We start from the raw sequence: 23,684 nt of genomic DNA on the forward strand, positions 1-23,684 counted from the left end.
TTTGACATCCAATTTTGAACTTTACAGAGTTGTAGATATGCTTATCAGGAAAATGCAGAAAAATATAACTGCAATTCTATTACAGTAATTTGTTACTGAGAAATTCTAATGTACTGTATTGAACTAGGGTTTACTTCCACTCAGGTAAGCAAACTCAATATTACACTACCATTGATTCTAGGGTTTTGTCTCTTTGGGATTTAATAAAAGAAAACTAGATACTGAAGTAATATCTGTGTAATTACAGAATAAATAAAAGGATGGTTTTATTCACAGTTTGCAGAAAAGGAAGGAAAGATTTATCTTCCCAATTTTCTTTTAACTAGCACCACCAATCTTGTCATAAAAATGTGCAGAGGTGTGCAGAACTTTTATTTGACTAAACAGGCATCCATATCACCAAGGCCAGTCTCTTTATCTTAGATTCTAGAACATTGAACAACAGGATTGGAAATGCCTTGGGGGTCTTCTAGTCCAACCCACTGCTCTAAAGTTAGGAGGTTTATCCCCTGGTTTGTATCACACTCCTATAACACAGGACCAATTTAATCTCTTTTCCTCTCTTTGCTAAATATTTGTTAAACCAAAGCAGATTAACTCTACACTGAAAGCAAATTTCAATCGACCAATATATATTGCATCCATTAATGAGCACTTTTATTTACATTTCCTGCAAGTTCAAAGTTTTTATTTGATAGAAAATAAACACCTAAAGAGGCTAAGTGGAGACTTAGGGAGCCAAAATAAATTAATAAAATGATCTGGTTGTTTGACCTTCATCTAATGGTTTTGTACCTTCTTATAGATCTTTATTAATTTATAAGAACTCTCATACTTACATATGTAATTCCAGAACAAAGAGATTCAAAAGGATAACGTTAAAGTTACAAAATGATGATTTCATCATTCAGTTCTAACACCTACCAAAATTCTTGATTGTAAACCAGGAGCGTAAAAACAGAAATTGACCATGAGATTTTGCCTGTCAACTTTCCAAGCTGCTAGGATCATTTCAATTAAAAAAAACACACACGTAGCATCAAGCCATGGTTACTTCCTACAGAAATATCTACTGTAATTCAGTCCCAGTACTACTATGATTGGAGCTGCATGATTTGTAGTCAATTATGTACTTAGCTTTTATTTTTTTTAAAAATCAGAAAACAAAACTAACTAGGAAACAGAAAATACAGCGACATGTTTTGTATTGATTGCAAGCCATCTCAAGAAAACCTCCATGGGCCTGTACTTTGTTATCCTCCCTTTGGTAAGCTCATCTTAGGATCCAGCACAAATGCTATGGTGAATGGGATGCTCAGAAACACTTGTGAGTGTCCCTTTGGCTTATCAACTTAGACTGAGCCACCCAAAAGGAGGGACTGCCTATGGACAATACTGCAGCAGTGATACACAATCTTGGTATCTCTTGTAGTCTAGTAGTAGGATTAATTTTTTCAACTGGTTTATTTTGAGATGGTTAATGGGGGGGGGGAGAGAATATTTAAAAGCTACTCCATACCTGAAATATGCTTTATCTGGTCCATAGTTTTCTTTCATATTTAAATTTGGCAGTAAGAAGAGCAAGGAATTTTTGTCATCTACAGCGGATGTCTATAACCATTTCACTATAATTCCAGTCAATCTGCAATTCATTCACAACCAATGTAACTTCACAGGATTTGGTCATGGAAATTTGATGTCATTTTGGATACTTCTTCCTAGAAGCAAAATGTTTGCATTCACCTGCACTGTGTTGGTGATGCTCTTTTCATTCTAATCAGTAGAAGGAGCATTGTATCAAAGTATTCCAAGACCATCTCCTTACAGCAATGTTAATTATGTAACATTTTCATCAGTACATCTGAGAGTATTTACAGATAATTAAAAATTACCCCTTGTCTCCTTTTGTATCTTACTTCCTTTAGACCAGCTCTGAATACAAATATTGCTTCTAAATAGGAACAGCAGTGAACAGATTTCCTACGCCCAGCTAATTTACTATACCCACAAAAGAGCATCTCATTTTGTTTCCCTTTAATATTTTAACTTGCTCCCTTACCTTCCCATTTATTCAACTACATACAGAAGTTGGATTTTTCGAAATTACGAAAGACTCTAGATAATTTTTTTCAGATTACTTCTTTACCAACTTCAGTAAGCTGTGTTTTTATAGTTTTATAATCCTATATGGTATCAATAGTTATAATAACCATGTGAAAAATCATAAAATAATTTTATTGGCAAGTTTTCAAGTACAGGAATGCATTAAATTTCACATTATTTTGTTATATAGCAGAAGCCAGACTTGCCCTTCTCTGTGGACTGCATGTAAAGCAGGAATTCCTGAGCATTTTGTTGTCACATTTCCTTTTAGCATAGTGCTTTTCAAATTTGGCAACTTTTAGACATGTGAACTTCAATCCCTAGGACTGTGATGGCGAACCTGTGGCACGTGTGCCACAGGTGGCATGTGGAACCATTTGCCAGGGCACGCAAGGGGATGCCCTGTCAGCTGACCAGCGCACATGCGTGCTCTGGCCAGCTGACCGGCGTTCTTTTGATGCCATTTTTCATCCTCTGGAGGCTTCTCTGAAGCCTCCAAAGCATGAAAAACCGGCCCTAAGGGCAAACTGGAAGTTCGGGAACAGACTTCCAGTTTGCTGTAGGACCATTTTTTGCCCTCTGGACAAACCGGAAGTCACCATTCCCAAACTTCCGGGTTCCCCTTAGGGCCGTTTTTTGCCCTGAGGCCTCCAGAGGGCGTCCGGGGAGGGGGGCGCGTGGTGGGTGTTTTCACCTTCCCCAGGTTCCTAGAAAGTCTCTGGAGCCTGGGGAAGGCGAAAAAACTGCAACAAAAGCGGGGGGTGTCACTGATTGCATGTTGGGCCAAGCTACTCATATGGATCAGCCATACACTGGCTAACCCAGCTATAAAATTGGTGCACACTTGAAAATCTGAAAATCTGTGGATTGTGGAAAATTTTGCATGTATCTTTTTTATATAGCTTTTTACTGGAAGTTTTATAAAGAGCATAAAAACTAACAAACTAATAACAAAGAAAAGCAAAGAAGAAAAGACAAATGTGCAGAGAGAAAAAAATAGTTTCCATTTTCCTTTGCTGCAAATGTAAGTACAAATACAAAGTTACTCTTACTCTATAACTACAAAAGTCATTCTTTTTTATTATCTGTTTTTTCTGATCATCAAAACCACAAATCATAAATGTATTTTTTCATTTTATGTAAAAAGTCTGTAAGACATTTCCAGTCAACCATAAATGTAAATAATGTTTTTCCTCTAATCAAAGAAGTCAGTTGAGCCATCTCTGCAAGTTCTGTCATCTTCACCAACCATTCCTCCTTTGTACGTCTTGTCAATTTTTACCATTTCGAGCAAATTGTAGTCTCATGGCAACTGTCATATATAAAAACAATGTTCCGTGACTTATTCCTAGTTTCTGTTCTATTAGTTCCAAAAGAAATAATACTTTTTGTTTCAATAATACTTTAATCTTATGTTTAGAATTAAGTTCTGAAATGGAGTTATAAACATCTTTAGCTGAATACACTTTCAGACCCATATTTATCCAATTAGTTTCCAATTATGATCACCATTGTAAGCACATTTTACCAGAGCCTGTTTCAACTCCATTTCATTTCTTTGAAAAAAATGTACGTAAATTTTCTATGAAACCTGAATAAGCAAGGATGTTGAACGTAGATCTAAATACTATATGTACTGTACTCACGTCCCTGTTCCCTTTTTAACTTCTTCTTCTTGTGCCATATCCGTCATTGGCGATCATGTTGGCAATTCTATTTTTGTCAACAGCCGCATGAAAAAGTGTGGCTGAGTTTTGTCCAACACCTTTTTCACAGCTATAGTCAAACCTTGATTTTTTTTAAAAAAAACTTGTCATTTCAGTCTGTAATACAGCTGATTTTCTTTGGACATTAACAGACAACTCTTTTGTATCCAAAGTATTCCAGATAACCTATATCAATATTAAAGTATTTGTGACAATTTATATCATTTGTGTAACAGTATAATTACTCAAAATATATAATTTATTATGAATGATGTAAAATCTGCAAATAATTTTTTTGTGTGTCTGAATATGAGTATTGCGTCTCCCCTATATATTTGCTTCAGGCCGAATATCCCAAAATCTTTCAACCTATTCTCACAGACTATGTTGTCAAGTCATCTTTGTTGCTGTCCACTGAATTCTCTCCAACATGTAAAAATTGGGAGAGCGGAGACGGATCTGAGTGCTAAGAATCGTACACAATAGTCTATGTGGTGTCACCCTTGTTAAGTAAAAACTAATGATTTCATATATCATTGGTACCATTTGTTTCTAATGCAAGTCAGAACTGTATGAGCTCTTCTAGCAGTTGTCTCACACTCCTGATTTGTTTTCATCTTGTTGTCAATGACTACATTCAAGTTGGTTTCTCATTCCTCTTAAACCAGATTAAATTGCAAGTTTATGTTATTCTAGGTGTTAACTAGACTAATCAGTTTTATGTAAGCTGTCAATTTGATAAAAAGCCTGGCCAATAATAAAAATGTTGAATGAGACTGATTTCCCATGGAATCCCATTAGTTTCCACTTTCCCACTTGATTTAGAACATTAATGCTGATTGTCTGCAAGTCGCTAGACAGGAGTGGACCGTCTATCCTGAATGGCCTCCAATACATATTTTAAGTCAATGTGAATGTCCTATAGAACCTTGTCAAAAGCTTTACTGAAATCACAGATTATATTCATAGCATTTCTCTTGTTCATAAAATAGTTAACCTTGGCAAAGGAGCCAACATTAGTCTCACATGCTTTATTCTGCTGAAGCCATGTTGGTGTTATCAATCATGACATTACCTTAAAGATGCCTACCAATGATCAGCTTTATTACTCGTCCTAACATCTTTACAAGGATTCATGTATCATCATTGATTATCTCCATATTATTATTTATTATAACTTGTTTATTGTCAACTTTGATATGACTCAAGGAGGACTATAACACAAAATCTTCCAATCATAAACATTAAATATTACATAAACATCACAAATATATCCTCTCTCATACACAGCAGATTCGGCTGGTAGAATAAAATTTGGAGTAGACAATCCTTCCAGCACTTTGGACTTAGAGACTTATTGGCAACTAAAACAGCAAAGCACTGTATATTATGTTGCTAAAATGACTCATGCTCACTTGTAGGACAGCTTCTGCATTTTAAATTACCATAACTGTAATTTCAGAGTCATCTTCAAAGTCATTCCAAGTACAATGCATTACTGTAGTTTAATCATACAATGAGAGTGTGAGTTACCAATACCGACAGCTCCTAGTTCAGAAGGGGCTACCATGCCTATCCATCCAAAGCAGACTAACCATGGCCTCCCACTGTTGTATGAACAATAGCCATGAATTTAAGAAAACTCTTAGGCTATTGTTTTTTGCTTGTCTGTCTTGTGTTAATCCCTGTTTATTTCAGTATTGGCTGATGAAGAGGATGTGTTCTGGTCTTTTTGTTTATTTCGTAGCCTTTTCATTGTCTCTTGAATGATTAATTGCTATATGTCTATTGATGACTGATGTATCTGAGTGCCAAGCTTCCAGGAATTCCTTAGTATTTTTGGATTTAGCTTGGTCTAGGATGCTCACAGTCTCCCAGTTGAAACTATAGTCAAATCTATCCATGTGTTGTGAGGTTAAGGAATGTTTATATCTTCTGCCTGCTAACTGATGTTCATGGATGTACTGTGTTAGTCTTCTGCCTGTCTGTCCTTTACAGTAGTTGTTACAGTCCTTATATTGTATGTTTTAAATGATTCCAGTTTTTTCTTCTTGGATTACTAATATATTTTGGTTTCTTTTGGAAAGCAATTCCTTAAAACAGAAATTTAATGTTTTTTTTCTTTTTATTGTTTTAAATATTGTAATAGATTTTCTAAACTGTAAACCATCCAGAGTAATTGACTGCGATGCATAGCCATAAAAATTGAACAAACAAACAAAGAAATTACTTACTATTTTCCCACCAGCAATTTCATATATTCATATTTGTCCATTCATTTTGCCCAGATACCAGATTTATCTGCTTCTGCTAGTTCTTCATTTGTATATAGTTTGCAATAATTCGTTATACTTTCTCTTTCAAGCTGTTTTGATCTTTTGATACAGTGATTAAAAAATAACATTTTTCTCTGTATCATATAGTCAAATATTATCTTCAGGCTGTCACTCAACTTACCTTCAAAAGCAAACATATGTTCAGGTCCTCTTATTTCTAATGTTTCATAGACATGTATCCATAATTACATTAAACAATTAAAGGGGTTTTACAAATCTTTTTTTTTTAGATGTTCAACCATTTCCTAACCATTCTCATGGCTACTGTATTTATTAGTTCAGATGTTTATCCTTGTTTACATATTGAGAAACATTTTACCACCTCATCTTTAAATAAAAGATCTAATGCTCTTGCCTTCCCATCCCCCAAGTGCTTACTGAATAGTATTTTTTTTCATCCTTTGCTTTCTTTCTCTTTTCTATGCTGTATTATCTGGCCTTGGGAGATACAGACACCTTGTTTGACCTAAGCTCTGAAAACTAATGTTTAGAGTAGTTTCTCTTCTGATTGCCCAACAGCAAAATGTAATGATTTCAGTAGACTTTATGATCAGGTATCATCTGCATGGGCTTCAAATGAATTAGCACCTTAATTTTTAAGGATTCTAACTTGCATGGATCAATGCTTACGGGACCATATATACTAATAGTGTATGAATCCCTTGAGTCAGACATGCATGCTCAGTATACAAGTGTCTGCAGCAGCTGGCATGATTAAAACATTAGCAGGAAGGATTATGCAAAACCCTTGCAGTACATGTTGAACATTCCATATAACCAGGGCCTTAATGGGACTCTGCAGTTCTACAATTTTATTCAGAATCATGAAGTTGGAAAGACACATAGAGCTTCAAATCTTATCTACTGCTAAATGTAAAATTTGAATTAAAGCATTCTTAACAAATGGCTTTCTAGCATTAGCTTCACCATAACCCGCAAGGAAGAGATCACCATCTCTCTGTGTAATTAGTTTTACTGGCCCATAACTCTTAATGTTACATTTTTAACAATAAATTTCCCAACATTCTAGTTTTAGGTATGTTTGCTGCCTTAAGTTATATATTAAAAAAGTGGAATACAATAATAATTCAACCAGAATCCATCTTCTTGTAATTTTAATCTTTACCAGAGAATATTTGAAGATCAGGGATGAATTGTGGGATCCTTGGTGTTCTCTGAGCTTTGGTGTTTTCTTGCATGCATTTCATTATCCAACTTGGTAACACCTTTAGTGCCTGCTAGCACAGGGGTGTCAAACTCATGGCCTGTGGCCCAGATGTGTCACATGCTGGCAACGCCCACCTCCGATTTAGCGAAGGGGGGAAAGTTGCAATACGTCACATGATGATGTCCAGGGATGGGTTCCTACTGGCTGAACAACCATTTCGCATTTCGCTTTGTGTGCAAGCAGAGTTTAGCAAAAATTAAACTTTTGCATTGCAAAAAAGGAAAGAAGCAAGGAAAACAGCCAAAGAGCATCAATTCAATCTGCCGCCACTGATCAGGTGGGCTTCGAAAGCAGAAATAAAGGTCAGTGTAACCAGGGGGCGGGTGGGCATTTTCATGCAAACAGAGAACTGGTTCACTCTCAGCTTGTAGTCAGAGCTAACGGTTCAGCTGAACCGGGCGAAACAAGTAGGAACCCACCACTGATGATATATCATTGCGAGTTTGACACTCCTATGCTAGCAAAAAATGTCTGCAAAACAACCAAGCTCAGAGAACACCAAGGACCTCACACTTCAAATTGTGTTTAATTAGAAACAATGGATAGTCAGCCTCCTGTATAACATTTTTACAACAAAGCGTTTATCTGCCATGATCTCTGAGTCAGTCTCCAAAATAAGGATGGATCAAGTCTCACCAAGTGTTGCACCCACTAATTCAGCAGCCACTGAATCAAACAGACATCCTCTCAGGTTCTTCCTCAGCTAGTACTGATTCCTCTTGAGCCAACACAGGTGCCAAGAAGAAAGGAAGGAAAGCCAAGGAAAGTCTGCACTTCATCAAAATAAGTGCTTTGTGAGCAAGACACTGACTCTGCAAACAAGCTTGGTACCTCCTTATTAGCAACAGCTGAGCAAGGAAATGCTCGCCTGTGCACACTTGGTGGGGAGAAGATTTAAACTCTGCACAGATTGGCTTTTCTTGCTGAAAAAATCTTCAGGATATGGCTTTGGGTACCCTTACTCTTGATTCTGGTTAAGGTTTTGACCATGGCACATTCCTGACCAGGTTTTTGGCTCTTCTGTTGGTACTTTGCAAGATATTGTTTCTGATTATGGACTAACTTGGATTATCTTCTCCTCGGCCTCCTCGCTGCCATGCATTCACATGCTTCCCAATACTTACTTCTCAACATTAGAATCTCTTACTGATGTCTTCAGGAGCCTTGTTGCAAATGATGTGCTCCAATCACTTATATCTCAGTTCTCCTCAGACTTCCCATTGCTTCCTCCTCTTGGTCGCATTTTGATCAAGCTCCCTCCAAAATGTGTTCTCCCATCTAGTACCTCTTCAATTACTCCAAATACCTGCATGTGCTTGCATTTTGCCTGCTAGTTGTATAACTGCTTTGTCTCTTTGCTGAAACCAGGAAATGAAACTATCATGCCCCTGCCCCCACTTTTCTACCGATGACTAAACAATGTCAATTCCTTCTTCCTAGGATTTAGATTTTGGTTCCTTATTTATCCTCACTGACCTTTTCTAAAGTGATTATGTTTGTATTAGATAAATAGTGTGTTAATTCTGCAGAACAGATGCAATAGTCAGATACCCTGACAACTTTTGAGCTCTGATTGGTTCAAGATTACTAAAAAATCTATGTAGAAACAAGGCCCGGGGAAATTGGTTGAAAATGATAACACTTCTTGTGACTGAAGGCAACAGCTAGTAAGGTTCTCTCTATCCCTATAGTGATAACCATGCATTTCTGGAACCAAATGCAACTGCTTTAATGAGTTCAACATTTGTGCCTTTCATTGATTCTGAAGCTCTTCTATGTACTGAATCAAGTCCAAAGTACTGCATATAACTACTGAAGACGTTGGGTATCTCAGATTTTCAGCGGTTTGCTTGATAAACATTTTCTACTTTTTGGAATCAGTCATGTAGATCCCATAGCCACCAGTGCAGTCTTCTTTATGTTGCAACTCTTTACCTTGAGATTAAACTTTGCTCTCTGGTTCTGTGTGGGGTTTTTTTTTCTCCTTCCCTCTTGTTATGCTCCATGGCCCATCAGTTGAACAATGCTTTGGTTATACCCACTGGCCGATAATGCACAATTACTTTGCAGTATTCTCCCAAAACTCCTTACTCAAAGATCAATATATTAGTTTCACATACTACCCAGCTTAGTTTTGCCTAGTAGCCCTGTGATCAAAATATACAAACCAAAATAATTTTCTTTTCTTTTTTGCTGCAAATTTCCAAAGGTCTTGCTTTCCTTAGCAACTGTAACCATAATCTTTGTTAGCAGTAAAGCCCTTTATATTGTAGTCTCTCGGTCTAATTAGATACACTTTTGCCTAACATTTTATCCAGTGATAATTCTTGTGCAAAATGTAAAGCCATTCATAATTCTAAACATCTCCCATTTTGCATTTTTATGCCACCCAAGAGAATAATACATGTTTTCAAACTTTCACCTTTTCTTTTAATGCCAGCTCTTAATTCTTTATTTCTGTTATTATCTACTACAGTTACAGATAACAGCAAATGTTAATGTATATCAGTGTTTCAAAACCAGAAAGAGGCTCTTAATGGTTGAACCACAAGTAGAAAGCTATTTGGCTGAAGGTATGCAGAAAGCATAATCTAGCATGACCACAAACTAATATCCAGATTTTTGAGTTGGAGTGGTCAGGAATCTAACTGAAATTTAATTCATATCAGCTGGTTTTGTCAAACCTTGGTTTCAAATAAATGCATTTGTTAAGACCATTTTGGGAAAAAATATTATAGTTGAGAAAGGGATGCAGTGGTTCAGTGGCTAAGTCGCTGAGCTTGTCAATCAGAAAGGTTGGCAGTTCGAATCTCTAGCACTGCGTAACAGAGTGAGCTCCCATTACTTGTCCCAGCTTCTGCCAACCTAGCAGTTCGAAAGCATGTAAAAATGCAAGTAGAAAAATAGGAACCACTTTTGGGTGGAAGGTAACAGCATTCCATGCGTTTCAGCATTTCGTCATACCGGCCACATGACCATAGAGACGTCTTTGGACAGTGCTAGCTCTTCAGCTTTGAAACAGAGATGAATACCGCCCCCTAGAGTTGGGAACCACTAGGGAGGGGAACCTTTACCTTTTATTATAGTTAAGAGCTTTAATGTTATGTTGAACTATGGTATATTTCTAAAATACGGACTCTGTCATCTAATTAAGAGCTTTGGGATGTGGTAAGCCTACGGTATGGGAAAGATGATGATTTTGTATCATCAGAAAGAAACCTACCTTCCTGATTTTAAGAAATGGATCCAGGATTTGAATCTATTAAAATTATCTTTGAAAAGTAAAGTAACATTTTCTATGCTCTACATTTAACAATAAGATTACAGACTAAATTAATTTATATTACTATTGATAGTTATTATAAAGGTATTTTTTGATTCCCTCCGTTAATTGCTTTTATTTTTTGTCATGTTTATTTTAAGCACCATAATAATTTACTTAGGTTCATTTTGTTCACTGTATTAGCATCGTTTATCTGTTTCTCCCCTGCTGGTGCTGTAGTTTTATTGTATTTCACTATTAATTTTTGAAAGTTAAAAAATAGACATCAAATTCACTTTTGATAATTAGTTCCTGGGGCCTAAGGCTACTAATATTTTATTAGTAATACTGTGAATATGTTTTAGCTGGCATTTAATATGCATTTTCTCTTCAGCCATCAAGATAGTATGGAACACATACACACGTTTAGATGTTATTATCATCTTGTTTTGTTTTTTCCCTTTTCTGAGCAAATTTGTCCCCTTTGCTTCCTCTCTGAGACGGAGATGGGCAGTTTCAAAATTTGTTAAAAAATATAAAATATAAAATTAGGGTGGCTTGACAATCCAATATATATAGCACAGTGGTAAGATGTCTTTGATAACTGATTATATTTTTTTGACCTAGGAATGAATTAATATTTCTTCCTGTGCTCACTGAACCATTGTACAGAAAAAGTTAACCCACTGTTATAGGAAGATAGTTAATTATGTTTACTGATAGCTTAATTGTTGACAATTAACTTTTGCATTGTAAGCTGCCTTTTATATAATTGCTGCACAATATGTCTAGCAGAATGAGACCAAACACGTCTCTAGTCTATCATTTTGTGTCCCATAATGGGCAAACATAGGAATTCAGAAAGCTCATAAACAAGGGCCAGCAATAACAATCTTTCACACCAACTGGGGTTTAAGCCCATATGGATCATAATTTCAGAGACGGCAAATAGCCATTGAAATGATTAGCCACTGATTTGTCTGACCCAACATTAATTTGTTCATTCTCCTTTTGTTCAAAAACATATGTGCTTCCTTTTTCAGTCCCCTGCATTTACTTTTAATGAGAGTAGGAATATATTTTATATTCCTGTTTTTAAAAAAAATCTCAAATCTGCTTTTCCTCCAAGCTAAAAATCCTAGAGGTTTTAATATTTCATCTTAGTAGAGTTTTCTATACTTCAGTTTTCACTGAATTTTATTTTTTAGTGACCAGAACACTATACATATATCAAGAGTGATCTCATATGTTTGAGTAAAGGCATTACTATATTAGAATTATCTTATTCACAACTGCCTTACATTCATTAAATGCACATTTCATTTTATTGTTTTATCTTGAAGATTGTCCAGGTTTTTTAAAAAAAAAAAATTTTAAGGGTAAAGAATCTGAAAGATTAAAGTGAATTTTGTTAATATAAATGATGATAGTTTAAGATTATTAAGTGCAAATAGAAATACATATTTCTGCATCAAGGAAGATAAAATTGAAATGGTTATATTGATTGTTTTATTTAAAGGAAAGATTGTATTTAATTATGTTTTTTATTTGGATATCTTCTAGATTTGTGCTTGGGGTGAAAAAAAATGAAACTTTGATTTTGGTTTTGCCAATTAGATAAGTTCGTTGTTATAGAAATGGCTAATTATATACTAATATGTAAAAGTAAAAAGTTGCGGCTACAAGATGTTATCTTGTTTTAAAAGGAGTCTGAAGTCAACACTTTTTTCTTTCTTCCCTTCTAACTCATATTTTCTTTTCCCCTCTCTTTTTCCTTCCCTTAATTTCCTATTTTTAATTTTCTTTGTATTTTGTACATACTGTAGATAAAACAATAAAAGTAATGAGATAAAAATAATCATAAATATTACTATATATGTATATTTTGTATTTCTATATTGAAAAAATAGTGGAATAGATCAACAAATTGGTTAGATACTATATAAGCTATATGTCATATTGTATATATGGACCTCTATTATTAGAATCTGTATTTTCTTGAATGATGGCTATTAATTAAAAAAAATATTTCTACTAAGATGCCCTCGTACATCTTTAACAGAAACTGGCAAAATTAAGTAGCGTATTTCTAGAAGATGATTCTTAGTCTTGTATTAGTATTAAAATAGAAATGTCCTGGATACTTTCCTTGCATTCACTGAAATATGCATCCTTTTTCCTCAGCACTGTCTTGAAATTCTAGCACCATAGACTGAAATATTAACTCTAATAAGCAACCAGGAATGGAATTTTTACAATCTGGTGGCAATTCACTGATAGACCCAACTTTAAGTACTAAGCTTGCCAGGTATCATGATATAAATTATGCCATTAAAATAGTTAAACAGGCTCAAGTACATTAAATAATTATAGGTTAAATAATTACATAATTAAATATTACAATTATTTTATACAATAAAATGTAATTAAGATACCAGGTGACATTCAGAAAACATGCCTCCTGAATATATAAGAATCCAAATAAGAGTAGTGTCACCAACGTGAGAGATTTTATTTCATTTTTCTTATACTGTATATATTTAGATCAAGGGAATGAAAATAGGGCTTTTAAGACAAAGTTGGTATCACAACTCTTACTTGCCCTTTATGTGCTTTAATGTGGTAGTGCACATATGCATGTACAGACCGACAATAAAATACTCAGTTTAAAAATGTGCAAAGTTATATCATCAAACAAAAGTATTGTATTGTACTGAAGCTATTTTAAAGGATGCAAAATAATATTTACTAATTAGGACATGTTCTAAAATATTTTAAATAGTAAGCTTTACATGTATTTGTTTTCTATAACAAAATATAAAATTTTAAAAAATGAAGAAAAATGAAAAGGTTGGCATGATTATATGGATATTTATATGGATATTATATTACAGTGTAATATTTCTCATACTGATATTATAGTATCTTTACTTATATGAAATCTATTTAATCTCTATGGAGATTTGCTTACTGTAGATGAGGAAAAGATATAAAGCTAAGAACAAGCCACAAGTCTTAACTGTACCCTATAAATTACCTCAATACACCCTAAAATTATGAAAGAAGCTAAAGGAATGAATTGTCTTTTTAATTATCAAAATACACTCGGCTTTTGAAAATTAACTTGCAATCAGAATAGTACAATATTTGAATATCTACACTATAGTAAGAAATAGGCAGATTTTGTTGACAACTGATACTATTCTAATGAAAATGAAAACCAAGTGGAAGACACATACTATGCTAGGGTGCATCTCAGAGAAATAATTGCCATTAATCAGGCAGTGACTAATTAAATAAGATAATTGAAATAAAAACCTGGCCATTTTCTGCTAATTGGTTTCATACATCGACTGCTAATTAACCTCTTGAAAGAGTAAGCCACAACCATACATAAGCATGTGTGTGCCTGTCTAGATTGTTGTAGGCATGAAACAGACTTGTAAATAAAACCGTGGAACTCGTAACGTAAACTTTTTAGCACAGTTTATCTTTATGCAACTCTATTGAAAAGAAAACCAGCTGGGGGGAAAAAATCAGAAAACAAAGATTCATGCTATTTAGAGGACTTAAATTTCATTTGGTTTGGATTGGGCTTTTTTCTAAGTCCAACATTTTTCTTTAAAGAAATAGCATACAGAAAGACAAGTAGGTGTGAAAGCAGCTGCCATTTTATTTATGAGAATGACATCCAGACACAGTAACAGATTCTTTTCAAAGTCCATTTTGACCCCTCAGGCACTTTCCACCAGGTCTGGCTTATTTCTGGTATGGACCCAGGCTAAGACATTTGATTGATAGACCATAAATTATAAGTTGGTGAAAGCTGCATCCCTTACTGCATTTTTATATCAAAGTTCTTCATTTCTACAGGAATAGGAAAGACACTGAAAAAATAAAATTGCCACCGTGTTACAAAATTGGTCATAAGTCATATAAATATTAGCCTTTTTGAATATACTATGAAGCTTATAAATAGAAGCTGTAGCCAATAATAGTTTTCCTTATATATGCACTGGCTTATTAACATTCTGTATGATTACATTTCATACTAAATCTTCAAAAGAAGAATGTTAAGTTATATTATCAGCTTTGCTCATGAGTCCTGCAGCAAGGCAACCGTTCACACAAATTATTCCTTTTCATTAATTTGCATAAGCTCCAACAGCAGTCAAGATAGAGAAATGGTTATAACTGTTCCTGGTTTCAGATGGTTTTTGGCAATTGCTTATGTTCTTTCTATGATTTGAATAATTTGTCCAGGTGTTGCTTCAATATAGTTTTCTTACTTGTTTTGGGGGAGGAATATATTTTCCCCACTTATAACAGTCAAATAAATTATAATATGAATCAATATTTGTATCCCGATGGCATCATGTATCCTGATTGAAATAAAATCTTATTTGTAAACTGAATGTTCATTAGACTATATCAATGCAACATGGTGTCCACTGTTGTATTATTCTTAGTTCCAAGCATAAGTTAAATTACAAGCTTGTGACATTTTATATTTCACCCAAATCCATATTTTTGTCCATAATCTGAAATAACAATGAAAAAGAAATCAGAAAATATGATTTGAATGAGATCAAAATATAAACATGAAGAAAATGATGAATCTAAACTGCTTTTGATAAATTTTGCTTTTATTTTTCTTAGATTATTACAATAATTACCCTTAACATTTGAAAACAGTTTCTCATTGCATAAATATTTAAGACAAATAACTATCACTGAAAACATACTTTGAAAAAAACAAGCAATTTTAGATTCACTAGATGCAGTTATCACTTCAACATGTATTTGTTTTTCCTAGAAAAAAATATAGTATGTGAAGGATCCTTCCACATTCATTTTATTACAGTTCACATCCTAGATTTTATTCTTCTTAAGTGAGACTAATCTTATTAGTAATAATCATAAGTACTGTGTCATAAGTAACAATCATATATAACATGTAAAAGAAATTTTCTCTATAGAGAAACAGGGAAAATATCTCATTCCAGTTTCTCAACCATAGTGAAAAATTATCGTTTATTTAATCTGCACTAGCCAGAGAATTGGAATGTTCACACAAAAACCATCAGTGTATAATATTCTAAAGAACAGTGTAAAATCAATGGAAAGATACAAAATATAATATATAAGCCATATAATAAAAATAAAAGCAACAAACTCAGGAGAACACCTTTTAGAAAATCCATACTCCCATTTTAGATATAGATGATCTTGTATGCCTCCCCCTCTGTTTAGACAGGCCTGTTCAATTTTGACATAGATGGCCTCTTTGACCCCTCACTGACCCCAGTTTAGAGCCCATTTATGTCAAAATTGAACAGCCTTCTCTCAACAGAGGGAAGGGATATGACATCATCTATCTCCAGTCTACAACACAGTCCTTTCAACAATTCCAAGAAGGTTCCACAACCATTTGCACTATTCAGGTGACCCTGACAACACAGATAAACTTCCAGGGGGCCTCAACAGCTCTCTAAAAGAATGCAAATGACCAGATGTCTGCAAGAAACATAAATCCTTTCATTCCCTACCATCCGGAGCTGAAGAATGAGAGTCACAGCTAAAGAAGCTTCTTGGATAAGAAGTGAAACATCTTCAAAGAAAAACAAGAAAGTCCAGTTGCCTCTTGAAAAAGCACCTTTGGGACATTTCTGGCTTTTTGAAAGAGTTTGAATAGCTGGCTTTTGGCCGGGGGACCCAATGAGGACTGTTTGTGTCATACTGGAGGTGGCTGATAGACTGAGATAAGACTCCACCTCCATCCCGTGTACATCTTGCTCTGTTCCTTCCCATCTTTGATGATATTTAATCACTTTTAATTTTAATATGTATTTTAATATTTTATCTTATTGTTTTTACTTAGTTGTAAGCTGCTTAGAGTTGCCTCTTGTGGAGATGAATGGCATAAAAAATAAATAATGACATCCTTATACTTTACCTCTTTAATCAGCAGCTGTAGTCTCTTCCAAATTAGCTTTTGCATAACTCAAAGGCAGATGGAGACCCACAACTGGGCCAACAACACTCAACCATGAAATAATGTAGTTTGTATGCCTACAAAGAAAAAAGAAAATGCACATTTCTATTTAGAGGAACAGTAATGAAATATTCCAAGTACCTTTGAAAGTTGGGCACTATTTTTATTAAAGTGTTATGACATGCAGCTTATAAAAAAGAGCATTTTGTAAAACAATTTTCATTATTGGCAATTCTAACTTTCCAGTACAGCATATTTTGAGACAGATACTGTTGTTAGACATCTCTGCAGAGTATTAATTAATTGCAAGAGATACCACCATAAACTCTTTTAGTTGGTGATTGTGAAATCATTTTACTACAATTGTTTATACTTTAAATTAAGTATAAGAAGACAATTCAACTCGCGAGGGGGGTGTTTCTAAAAAAAATTCCGTTTTAAATAAGAAAAGCTACAAATATTGTAAATGAAATTCAACAGATTTGAATCATACAGGGAACCTGTAATGTAATAAAAGCACAAAGTCACATATTACTGAAAGCTCTTTTGGAAAGAAATGTTGGAAACATTGTTTAAAGACCATAGAACTGGACTTTGATGAATTTTAAAAAGCATCAAGTTATTTGTAAAGTAACCCAAGTAAGTGGACAACCCGACATTGATCTGAGAGTATAGCTTATTTTCTTCTCACATTTCTCTATTTTAGGCATTCAATTGAATTTTTTAGTATTTGAGAAACATGAGAAAGCTTAAATTCTCATCCCTGAACAGCAGTAGGACTGAACTGCTACCTGCAAAAATAACAAAGAGAGGAATTGTAGTTGGTGGCTCCCTACTATCAGAGCCAGATTATAGTCAAACACATCTCTTGAACCCTAAGAAAACAGACTTTAATCAATACAAAGCAATACTAGGTGGCAGACAAAGAAAATGGGAAGATGCTCAAAACACAATTGTAACTAAATTTAACAAAGAAAAAGAAAAACATCAGAAGCCAATTTAGCTTCATAAAAATGTTAGTGGCAATCTGAAAAAAAGACATATATAGCAGGTAAGGACATTAAGTGAGGCCACTAAGGAAAAATGTGTACTAGTATTCTAGATTTGTAGAAATAATGCCAAGGAAAGAAAGGTCAGAATGTGCTAAACCAGCAAAGAACAGAAAGCAAAAATCGAGCTGCTCAAACTAAAGAACAATAACAACAACAACAACAAAGAAACAGTATCTAGTTACAATCGACTTGACTTACAATCATTCTTCAGCAACTGTTTGAAGTTATGACGGTGGAACTATATGAACTATGTAACTATAAGAATTATAACAATAAGTTTAGGAATTAGCACCTTATTTTGTAACCTCCCCCCGCTCCCCACTATAGGAAACATGGATGGTCTTATGCAATAGTTCATCATCAAAAATACACTATTGATTTTTTTTTCATGAAATATTTAAGGTTGGGTTTGAGAATGTACACTGGTATTACTCACTTTTTTTGTTTATGTAAATTGGATAATACTGAAGACATGAATTCATTTGTCCTGCAGGGATGAAGTACAAAGAAAGGCTGACCAAGTAATGGATGTTCCTGAAAAAAGATAATCTGGTTAACAGTGTAAATGCATTTTTAGTATACAAGGGTCCCCATCCCTGGGCCCGGACCCACTAGTAGGCTGCAGCCCATTCAGAACTGGGCTGCGTGAGTGGTGGGCAAGAGCGTTTGCGCAGCTCTACTTGCATGAACAGCAGGGCCTTGTGTGAGTGGCAGGCACATGTGCAAGACATGGGTACTTGCACTCACATGCAAAGCTCCACTTGTGTGCCTACCACTCACACAGAACCATCCTCTCTTCCTCCATCTGCCAGGCTGCCAAGCCGGAAAGATTGGGGACCGTTAATCTAACAAGCCTGAGGCATGAATCTATAAATAAATGAAAATAGCATAAACTATCTTCATTTATTTAACTACAGAAGTATCAACATGATTAAATAACAAAATTTAAATAACTATAACTGTATACAAATTGTAGTTATAATGATAACATTCATAAAATACTGCATTTAACTTAAAATGTACCATAAAAATATTATTCTTAAAATATTAGTCATATGAAAAAATTATTTAGCATTTGAACATTAAGGATGTTTAACAAGATTATAAGCTCATGGTAAATTCCAAATACACAACATTCTAAATCATTTTTTAAAAATATCACATAAGAAAATAGTGCCAGGACAGGGGTTGGGCAGGATAAAATGCATAAAATGTTAAAATAAGAATAATTACGAATTTCCAAGCTACGTTTTTTTCCTTCTCTTTGTATTAGCAAAAGGATTTGCAGAGTTGAATAAATTTAACTCTGAATATAAATGATTTACTGTTCTTTTTCAGTCCAGACCTACTGCTAAGTGCTAAACCAATATTGGTGTTATCGAAATTGTATTAGTCATAATTGGGCTTGGCAATCAGAATTTACATTTGGCTCATAAACATTTTGATTATATTCTTGTTGTTTGGTAGCACTAACAAAATAAACTTTGCTACTTTGTCACAATCTTTTTCACATACTTTTTTCAAACTCGACCCCCAAAAAACATAACAGCGAGAAATATAATTTAACTGAGAAATGAGAATAAAAAATATAACTATAATCATATATTTAAGAAGAATTTAATGTATTTAAGATAATCTTAGCTATATATTTGATTATTATTTTTACATTTACCAGCTTACATTAGCATCAGACTATTGCATGTTCTTTTTCTATAAATCAAATGCTCTTTTATTTTTGGAGATATAAACACACTCATTTTTATGCTATCCGGAAATGGTCATATATGATTTTCTAGATGTTCATGAATTTCAATTCTCAACTTGACTAGAAATTAAAATTTTCTTAACCTATAGCTCTATATTTAAACTCTGAAACGCTGAAAGATTTTGGAAATTAACAATTCAGTCAGTGTAACAAATTTATCATCTTTAATTTTGTGCAAAATATAATATAACAATGAATTTATAAGGATATGCAAAAATATACATTGAAACTATAACATTTACCGAACTGAAGATAGAAGAATATTAAATATGTTTTAGGTTCCTTTTATTTCAATCCTGTAGATCCCAACTATAAATTCATGCAAAGATATTACCATCTGTTACTCATATAAATGAACTGATGTCATTTTTCATTATGAAATAAGTGCCAAACTGGGGAAAAAAACTTTACTATTGCATCAGGAAAACTTAAAAGACTTGTTGCAAAGACAGATTTCTGGAAAAGAACCAAGTCTTGAAACTGGGAATAAAATTTGTATTATCAAAATTTCATCCATTATCTATTATTAACTATATATTAACAAATGAATGTCAACTTTTAGTGAAAAAATAGAGACCCCTTTTGAAGGTTGATATACCCCCAACCTCCTTCAGGTCTTCTAAAGGTCTTCTATTGCCACGGTAATAAAGTCCATCCATCTTGATACTGGTTCAGAGGTGGGTTGCTGCCAGTTCAGCCTGGTTCAGCTGAACTGGTAGTGGAATTCAGGCCTGGATTGCTGAAGCGGCAGTGACGCAGTCCTGCCATACCCCCGAAATGGTTCCCTCGTTGCTGCTTGACCACCACCATTTTGGATTTTAGTGACTGCGCATGTGCAGTTCACTATAAATTGTTCTGCGCATGCCAGCAAAACAATTTACATTGAATAGCGCACACAGGCACATTGCGTGTGGGTTGCAAACCGGCAGTAATGCCGGCAGGAACCCACCCCTCTACTGGTTGTTTTCCCTTTATTTTCACATTTGCTATTATGATAGTTTTCTCTGGAGAGAGGTCTTTTTATAATGTATCTAAAATATGATAATTTGTCATTTGTGTCTTGAGTGAGAAGTTTGGACTAATTTTTGTTTCCTACGTTACCCATATACTCTCAGAATCTCCTCCATCATAAAAGTTCAAACGCATCAATAGTCTATCAAACTTCTTCAAAAACCCACTTTGCTATTATACAGTCTCGCAGGCAAAACCATTGCTTGTGTAAGTTTGATCTTTGTAAGTATAGACAGAAGACAGCATCTGAATAACATTTTATGTTTTCATATGAAGCATTAGTGTGTATTTGTTTGGTGCTAGTTCTTTTACTCTTAACAGTCCATCCAAAAGAGCATGACATGTCCTTTCTCTAATACTACAAATACAACTATACAGCCAGTGTGTTGTAGTAGTTAAATTATCAATCTGCTTGTTTCAAACTGGCACCATTCAAATGTGCTGAAGCAGAGTTCCCTTGTCCCTAACTAGCCTGTGCTGACTGGAGATAAAGTTATTGTCTAACATGCTTAGATGCTGCCAGGTTGGAAAAGAATGGTCTCTTCTGTTCTTGTAGAAAGAAATTAATTTGCAGGAATCAAAACATATACAGTGTGATGGCCCATGCTATCAACCGGATTCCCATGTTTAGAGAAGTATTATGTGGTAAAAAATTGAGCTATCCTAAATATTTGATGCTGTTTCCCTCTTAAATGGCTCACCCCCTACCAATTCTTTAATATCCTTTTCTCCCTCCATGCACCAATAGCTCTTGAAATAGCTCTGGAAGCAACTCTTTATACTTTGGTTTTGCCAAAACTATGAGACTGAGAATCAAAGAAACAAACAACAGCACAGGAAATAGGAAAGAAACTGATTTAAAAGTTCCAAAGTACAGAACTGAAAAACAACTATATGAAATTTTTATTATTATGCGTGTCAGGCAAGTTCAAGAATTCTCCCCACACACAAATGGTAAAATTTGGTTTCCATATGACAGATTTGCGTATACGTTACAGAAAGGAAAGATGACTCACACTGATCCATATACAGTAAACCCATTTAAATGGGGAAAAATAGTCATAATTTAATCTTTTTGTGAGTGAAATTGCTATTTCAGTAGCTCAACTCCTGATTAATATCTATCTGAAATTTGGCTGAGGCAATCCAATATCTTGAAACAAAAAAATATTTTGTGGACAGGAATAAATATATCAAATATTATGCTTTCTTCTAGAATTTTTTGTTTCTACAAAGTGGATAATGTCATGTAAATCAAAAAGGCTTTCTTATAATGCCTGTTCACTATGTGTTTGTAAACTTGGTTCTCTCGATATATTCATTCTCCCATTCATATTACCCCTTCCAATTTCCATGGCTTTTTAAACAAAAGTTTTGACTTAATTTTATTGCTCAAAATCTTTTAATATGAATGGATCAGATTTTTTTAAAATTAAATGATAATTTCATCTTCTACAATGCAGCAATCCAAACAGAGTAAATAAACAAACAACAGCTCTGATATTTAAAAAAACAGAGTTTTTATTGATGCGTGATTTGGTTTCTAAAACATGTACTTTGAACATGTGAGGGTATAAGTTTCTTTTGGCAATGTACTAAATCTAGGGAAGAGTTTATTTTTTCTGGTTTCATATTATTTATCCTTGTTTGATCTGACCAAATACAATATTTCTACTAAATCATTTCCATTAGACATCAATGCAAATGTATATTAATTATTCTTTTTTTCACCTCCTGAGAAAGCAATCGTTATTCCCCCCATAACCGGACCTTTCCATTGAGGTTATACAACTTTAAAGAGTAAGCTTACAGTAAGATAATGCCTAAAATAATATGTGAAATATAATACATGTCAAATTTCAATTAACAACAAATGTCACTTTTGGGTAATGGATACCGCAAGGTAATTAGTTCTGGATAGCTGGTATTGTATGTTTTACTTCTCTTCCCCCAAACAGCAAGTATTTTGTTATCGGTACATTTCCTGTAACAGCACCATTTATTTTCCCTGTCATAACTGGAACTTCTCCAGTGGTAATGGCTTCTATTTTCTCCAGTGCTACATTAAACTGCCTTGGAGCATTCATCATAGCATTTATGGCCACTCCATTTCTCCTGCAGTGGAAAGGGACTGTTGTCCAAAACATCCTGTCTCATCCAGTTTGCATGATGTAGCTTTGATGAAAATCATTCACAGAGGTATGCCAAGCTTTTATCAAGGGCAGCAGAAAATGGCTGTACTTGAACTTCCTTTTAGTACCCCAAGTATCTCATCTGTTCTTCAGGCTGAGGAATTGGAGGGGGGGTATTTAATTAGAATTACTGAAAACATTAAATTATAATTTAGTTAAATTAAAATAGTCACACCTTTCATTTATTTAAATCAATCAAATGATCACACTGGCTAATTTCCAAATAGTACAATGTAGCCTCATTAATACAGGATAGAACAGAACAATTAATTCCTGTGATTTGGATATTGTGTTTAATATATATTTAAATGCATTAGCATTTTTAGCAAATGCATAATAGTGCTGGTTCATTTTCAGTTTTTGATCCACTAAAACAAGAGTCCTCAAACTTTTTAAACAGGGGGCCAATTCATAGTCCCTCAGACTGTTGGCGGGTGACAGACCAGCTGGGTGGGATTGGCTAGGTGATTTTGATGGGGGTGGGTAGGTGATCATGTGACTGAGTAGGCATGGCCAATTTAGCAGTCCATTAAACAATACACACAAATTAAACTTTAATTTGTTTTGCTCCTGGGCGTGTTTTATTTGCTTTTGTTTGCATGTTGCTCTTTTGGTTAACTTTTCTTTTTTTAGATCATTTTTTAAGTTGTTTAGGAGTCTAGTGATCCACTTCAGGAAACTCAGTTTTACAGCAATTCTTCTCAGTCCCAAGGAGCTTACAATCAATCTCTCTCTCTCTCTCTCTTGTCTCTCTCTTTCGATCCCTCTCTCTATTTCTTTCTATCTCTGTCTGTCTGTCTCTCTCTCTCTCTCCCTCTCTCTGTCCCCTGAGGAGGGAAAGGAATCCCTGAACTGGTGCTGGATGGTAGGAATCTGATGTCTAGAAATTGATGAGCACCATGCCAAAAATCAGCTGGCCGACAGGGAGGAGGGGCAATCCCTTGGTCTCCCCAAAAGTAACACATCTCTTGTTGCTTGAAGAAGACTAGTCGGGCCAGCAGGTGGGCGAGCAGGCAGCCCTCGTCCTCCAATCC

At 34.5% G+C, this 23,684-nt stretch overlaps 1 protein-coding gene across 2 annotated transcripts in view; it reads right to left on the reverse strand.

The window, feature by feature from the left end:
• Positions 1-14,284: 14,284 nt before the first annotated feature.
• Positions 14,285-23,684, reverse strand: part of ATG10 (autophagy related 10) — a 119,743-nt gene continuing 110,343 nt past the window's right edge. The window contains exons 6-8 of one of the 2 annotated variants that reach the window (XM_032213937.1): positions 18,119-18,216; positions 16,592-16,707; positions 14,285-14,522 (exon numbers count right to left, since the gene is read on the reverse strand). In XM_032213937.1, coding sequence (XP_032069828.1) covers positions 16,596-16,707; positions 18,119-18,216 — 210 coding nt within the window. In that variant the 3' untranslated portion in view covers positions 14,285-14,522; positions 16,592-16,595. Of the gene's footprint in view, positions 15,177-16,591; positions 16,708-18,118; positions 18,217-23,684 lie in introns of both variants that reach the window. The other variant, XM_032213936.1, reaches the window with a different exon arrangement.

The sequence above is a fragment of the Thamnophis elegans genome, chromosome 3 (genome assembly GCF_009769535.1).
Source record: "Thamnophis elegans isolate rThaEle1 chromosome 3, rThaEle1.pri, whole genome shotgun sequence".
NCBI classification, from domain to species: Eukaryota; Metazoa; Chordata; class Lepidosauria; order Squamata; family Colubridae; genus Thamnophis; species Thamnophis elegans.